Consider the following 5955-nt stretch of genomic DNA (forward strand, 5'->3'; position numbering starts at 1 on the left):
GGGGGGGGGGGAGGGGGAGGGGCGGGAGGGCGAGGGCGGGAGGGCGGGAGGGCGAAATTAATAACCGGGGGCCGGGGAACACACACACCTGCAAAAGAGCCAAAAAGTACAACTGCCTACACGGTGCGTGTTAGGGGGTGTGGAGGAAAGGGGAAAAAGGTAGACGGAGCTGGTAGACGGAGTCACATGCAAATTTATGGAATGCAGGGTTGAAATGGGAAATGCGGAGTGGCCCATCATGGATTGAGGACTTATCATACACTAAACGGTGGGCAAGAGGAGAGGTGGTCTTCCCCCCACTCCTCCCGCCCGCCCGCCCGCCCTCCCCTTCGCAGTCCCGCAATTCCGCACCTGCGCGTTCTGGATGTAGAATAGGTTGCTCTCCTCAAGCTGCTTGTACACCGCTAGCAGCTGGGACGGCTCCTGGAAGTACATCTCCTCGTCGTCGGGGTCCATCTGGAAGTCCAGATTGGGGGGCGGCGGCTCCTTCTCCTTCATAATCTCCTGCAGGCGCATTACGTGACCCAGTTGCGGAAGGGAGAGGACGGGGGTGAACACATTCCGTTACGCACGAAGGCCTTGTACGGTGTACGACATGGCATGAGAGTTGGTTTAAAGGTCTATACGATGTGTTCACGGGATCGCAGGATTACAACCCCCCTTCATGTCCCAGCCGTGATTCACCCGCCTGGTGATTCACAGCAATGAGCCAACCCGGTATCCGCCAGCCCCTCCATCCTTGCATCGGATATTCCCCTGATGCGAAGGGGGCCGGCCCATTCCGCTATCTGGCCCCTGTTGACGTCTGTCTGTGTTGTATTGGGCCCCCCAGGCCCTTAACAGCTCCCAGCTTGCAGCTCCCGCCTCCTCCTCGACCCCTCAAGGGCTGAACCCCACAAGCCAGGTCCCAGGTCCCGGGGCCCCCCCATCAAAAAGGCAATAATAAAAAGTCATGGTGGCACAACAATCACACCTTCACATACATCTCGCCATTGCCACCTTACACCTTAGACAGCTCCAGGGATCAGCGGGCCAGCGGACCTCATGCCTTCTCACATCAACCACCCAACCACCTAATCAGTTAGTAGGTTAGTTAATCAGTCAGTCAGTCAGTCAGTCAGTCACGCAGCCGTGCCCTCTGGACTGCCTTCCGCCTGGTCTTGTGCCCTTTCACAGCCCCCCCCCCTGCCCACAGCTGCCCTACCCCTGAGGACCCCCTACCCCTCCGCCTCCCAACCCACCACCATGCTCTCCACCCTGCCCACAGCAGCCTTCACGCCAATTGCCCATTTCCCCACCCCAGCCGCCTCTCCGCAATGCAAAACCTCACACGCACGCACACACGTATGTGCGCGTATGCAAGCGGCGCGGACAGCACCACGGTCACCGCCACCGCCCTGACAACCAGCTCCCGCATCCACCATCACCACCATGGCAACCACCATTCATGATGACGCACCTTTAGCAGCGCCAGGCTTTCCTTAATGGCCCTCTCCGCCCGCTCCGCCTGCTGCTGTGTTCGCGCATTGGCGTAATCGGACTCAGCCTGTGCCTTGGCTGCCAAGCCCGCTTCACGACGCTGTCGTAGCGCGTCGCATTGCCCCTGCCATTCCGCCACCAGCGCGTCTTTTCGCCGCTGAGAAGAGGGACACGGGAGGGGCGAGAAGGTGGCGCGCGTGTATGTGTATGTGTGTACGAGTGTAGGATAGGATGAATGTACGAAGATACGAATTTGTGGTTGTATTGTGACGGGAGGTTACTTAAAGGGGCCTCACTGGCATGTGGGTTACGCGGGGGGAGCGCGTTGTTGGGGTTTGGAAATCTAGCAAGAGCGCACTGCAAGAAACATCATAAAGAGTTCTAGGATCCAAACGAAATCCAAGACACTACTCTAATTCAAAGTGCAGCGTGGCATGTGCCGTAAAAGCCTTACGTACAGCCACGGTTAAACTCAATACATACATACGTACGTACATAAATGCAGATACAGAAGTCTGGAAACCCTCTCTCGGATATTCATTACCTCGTCGAGGTCGTACACCAACGGACGTGACGTCATCCAGCCCCGACGACTGAGCGACCCAGCTCCTTGGAAGTCATCCTTCCTCCCCAACCCTCTCCCTCCTCCGTCCCACCCGCTCCCTCCGTACACCTCACCTGCAGCTTGGCTGCTTGCTGCTCAAACCACTCCGGCGGTGTGATGCTGTCCAAGAACTCCTTGTACCGCCGGCAGTCCTCGAGCTGCTCCTCGTATTTGTTAAGCTCGGAACGGAGGGCAGCTGTGGCCGTGTTCAGGCGCTTAATTTCTAATACTTTGTCCTGTTTGGCTTTTGCTTCCGTCTCCGCACGCTTGATTGCCTCCTGCACCTTCTCGTCGTTCTCTTTTAAGAACGCGTCGAAGCGGAGGGCGTCCTCCTCCAGCATCTGCTCTGACTTCTTCAGCGCCTCCTCACGCTGGCGGGCGCGCTCCTCTAGCTTTTTGATTTCAGCACGCTTGGTGTCGAGGCTCATCTGCAGCAAGAAGATTTCGCGCTTCTTGGCAATGAAGTCCGCCATGTTTTCCTTTTCTTTCCGTCGGTCCAGCGTACCGATGCTTGATGTTGCAAGGGTGGCGGTGGGTTTCGGCCCTTTTGGTGGCCGCAGCTCCCGCAGCAGTGCTCGGGCGTCGGGTGTTGCCGTCGCCTGCATTTGTGACGCGAACGTCGTCTTTTCCGCAACGCCCGTAGTTTGAGCAGCGATCTTCTGCTGCTCCTTTCGCGCCCGCTCCTCCTCGCGGAACCGGAAAATCTCCTCATCCGCTGGGATGTTGAAGGGGTTCGATGCAGCTATCGCAGCCTCAGAAGCGCTGCGCGGCATCTGGCTGCCGGTCTGGACTGAAGGTTCCTCGTAGAGCGGCATGGCTGCTCCACGTCTTAACTCAATTGGCAAGGTCTAATGTTCGCCCACAGCATGTCACCACGTGTGCGTCAGCACTCTCCGAGAAGCATATTTTCGCTTTCCAGATGTAAGCTCAATGTTTACCGGATTTTCCGTGCTGGGTTACTTGGCTCGTCAGTGTTCAGTCTGCTGCGAAAGACTAAGCCGCGTTACCCATCACCTAACAAACCCTTAAGATAAACAATATTTATGTAGTATTCAAAGATATGTTCAAAAGTATCAAAAAATTATGACAAACTTAACGCCGTTGTCCGCAGAAACAAATCTAGCTGAAATTGCAAGATGCTGACCTTAGGTCTCACATAGTCTAAGTGCCCTTTCATAAGTTTCAACATGAGCTGCTCCAGCAAGGGTGGCACTCTAAGTTTCCGTTCGTGCCGTACAAGGTCATCTTACGGTAGCCAGTAGGCCCTCCCTTGGCAATCCTGTAAAGTAATATATTAAATACATGGATACAGTTTATAATGATACAGAAGTGTTGTGACTTCGCGAGCCACCTTTTACTTCGCAGTAGCAGCAGGGACAGGGACCATGGTTACAACACGAGAGTCCTCAGGCGTTAATTGCGATGAGCCGGACCCTGGACCCTGGACCCCAGCAGGCAGGCAGCCATCCGCATTCCTACAAGATCTGCAATCTCCACCAACCGCCAGCGGCAACCCTATACAACTGTGTGCAATAAAAAAAACTCCGGACACGTGGCAACGAAAAACCCGCCACGCCCAGGCTCCGACTTTCAGAACAAACATCCTTCATTCTGTCAAGCACACGAACAGATTTCGGTTAAAAATGTATGAATCTCTTAATCGATAGCGGACTAACTGCGCCTGGCGAGGTAGATGTACGGTACGCCCAGCGGCTTGGTTTGGTTAAGAGAGGGTTATCCCGTCCGTACAAGTACGTACGCTAAACCACTAGACTCGTTCACACGGCGATGGCAGATCACTCGATTGGTGGCTGCTGACGACCTTGACAAGAACCCCATGTTTAGGGGATCACTGCATTGTTATGCGCATTCGAATTCTTACCCCAGCATCAGCATCAGCATCAGCATCAGCATCAGCATCAGCAGTAGCAACATTTAAAATCGTTTCCATCCTACCCCAGATTTATCGTTGTTTTGTTTTCACAGAACAGAAATATTTTCACAGAAATTTCCTCCATTAATCCATGGCAAGCAAATGTACGGCTGTAGACACTGTACGGCTGTACGGGCAATCGAAGGTATTTGCAGTCTTGTCGTCGTCCAGGCTAGGTTGCCCAGGGCGGCAGGCTACAGGCTCCGCCCGGGACCACGCGGGGGTATCGCCCACGTACCTCACCCATCCTACTCCCTGGTTCCACTAACCACCTCGCCGCCCTGCACCCCCCCTTCCCTTTACACGCGGCCACCCCCCCGCCGGGACCCCTGCGGAGGATAGCCCTGCTGCCCACCGCGGCCGCTTCCGTACCCACGATCGTACCCGCGGCCACCGCGGACGGGCCTGCCACCTGCTTCGTCACCACCAGCACCAAGCCGCCCACGCCCGGAGCTGAACACGTCCCCACCCGAGCCGCCGCCGCGGCGTCCGTACCCGCGCCCTCCGCCTCCGTCGGCGGCAGCGGCGGCGGTGGCGGCGGGTCCCCTGGCGCCGCCTCGGAAGCCCCCCCGGCGGGCTCCACCGCCGCCGTCGCCGTACCTACCGCTACCACCTCGGCCAAAGCCGCCAGGGTAGACCCCGTCGTCGCCGCCGGCTCCGAAACCACCCGCGCCTGGGCTGACCCTGCAGCCGCGCCCTCCCCTGCCGTCGCCGCCCCGACCGCCGGTAACCCTGCCGCGGCCCCTCCCACCGCGAAAGCCGCCGCCGCCGCCGCCGCCGCCGCTGGCATCTCTTCCGTCACCGTCACCGCCGCCGCCACCGTACGACATGTATTCCCGACTGTTGCCAACGACATCGGCGCTGGCTTGTGCCGCTGGCACACCACCCCGTCGGAACTGCCGTGACCCCATGAGGGCGGGCGGGTGGGTGGGTGGAGGAATCGTTTAGTGTTGGTAATGGTGACGATGATGACGTCATAAAAACAACGAATCAAGTGCCGACTGCGATAGTGCGGATGGCCATGCAGCCCCGTGTGCACCAAGTGCTAGGGGCCCAACCGTGTGGATGTGAGAAAAAGGGGAGGCGCGCAGGCCGGCAGGCGGGCCGGCGGCTCGGAGGGGGGGTGAGAGGTATGAAGCAAAGGACGGCAGCGGAGGGGAGGGGGGAAGGCGGGTTCCAGGAACCATGAACGGCACTTCTGCGTCGGACACAAAAACAAACACACACGCACATACACACACATGCACACACGCACACACGCGCACACACACATGCACACACATACATACACACACGCATACACCCGCACTCTAACTGGCCGCAGGACGGCTTGCATCCCTTCCACCTACCCTCTCTCCCTCCCTCCCCCTCCCATCCTAACCCTAAGCCGCTACGTCGCTTCTAAACACCCACATCGCCATGTGGCCGCAGGCTTGGGGACCTCCAGCAATGCAACCTTTACCAGCTCCCTCCCTCACCTCCCTTTCCCCTCCCTTCCCCCTACCTGTCCCATTCCCCCCTTGCCGCTGCTACTGCTGATACCCAGCACCCTCTTCGCGTAGCTCCTGCCGCGGGCTGCAGCCGCCTCCAGCCGCCGCCAGCTGCTGCGGTCCACCAGGAGGGCGGCGGGCAGGAAGCGGTTGCGGTTCTGGCGTGTGTGTGTTTTGGATTGGGGTGGGGAGGTATACGGGATATGGCCAAGAGGGGCCGAAGCGTGGATCGCAAGCGCGGGACAGCGGGTTGAGATGGCTTAACAGCCTCGCCTCACCTTGCGTGACCCCGACGAGGCGGAATGGACCGGACTGGAAGTACGGCATGAGCGTTACAAACACACGCACACACGGACACAGTATACAGACTCCTATTTAGGTCGACGTGTCACAGAGGCCGATACAAAAAAGCCGCGACAAGACCGCACACGAAATGCACAAAAAATGGG

The 5955-nt window shown here is 58.2% G+C and overlaps 1 protein-coding gene across 1 annotated transcript in view; it reads right to left on the bottom strand.

Annotated features, from left to right (window-relative positions):
* Positions 1-5955, bottom strand: part of VOLCADRAFT_108142 (uncharacterized protein) — a gene marked incomplete at its 5' end in the record, with an annotated part of 24772 nt that overhangs the window by 2652 nt on the left and 16165 nt on the right. The window contains 7 exons of the mRNA XM_002958433.1: positions 89-112; positions 352-504; positions 1460-1636; positions 2158-2931; positions 4372-4912; positions 5495-5620; positions 5785-5818. Coding sequence (XP_002958479.1) covers positions 89-112; positions 352-504; positions 1460-1636; positions 2158-2931; positions 4372-4912; positions 5495-5620; positions 5785-5818 — 1829 coding nt within the window. The remainder of the gene's footprint in view (positions 1-88; positions 113-351; positions 505-1459; positions 1637-2157; positions 2932-4371; positions 4913-5494; positions 5621-5784; positions 5819-5955) is intronic.

The sequence above is a fragment of the Volvox carteri genome (assembly GCF_000143455.1).
Source record: "Volvox carteri f. nagariensis unplaced genomic scaffold VOLCAscaffold_94, whole genome shotgun sequence".
NCBI classification, from domain to species: Eukaryota; Viridiplantae; Chlorophyta; class Chlorophyceae; order Chlamydomonadales; family Volvocaceae; genus Volvox; species Volvox carteri.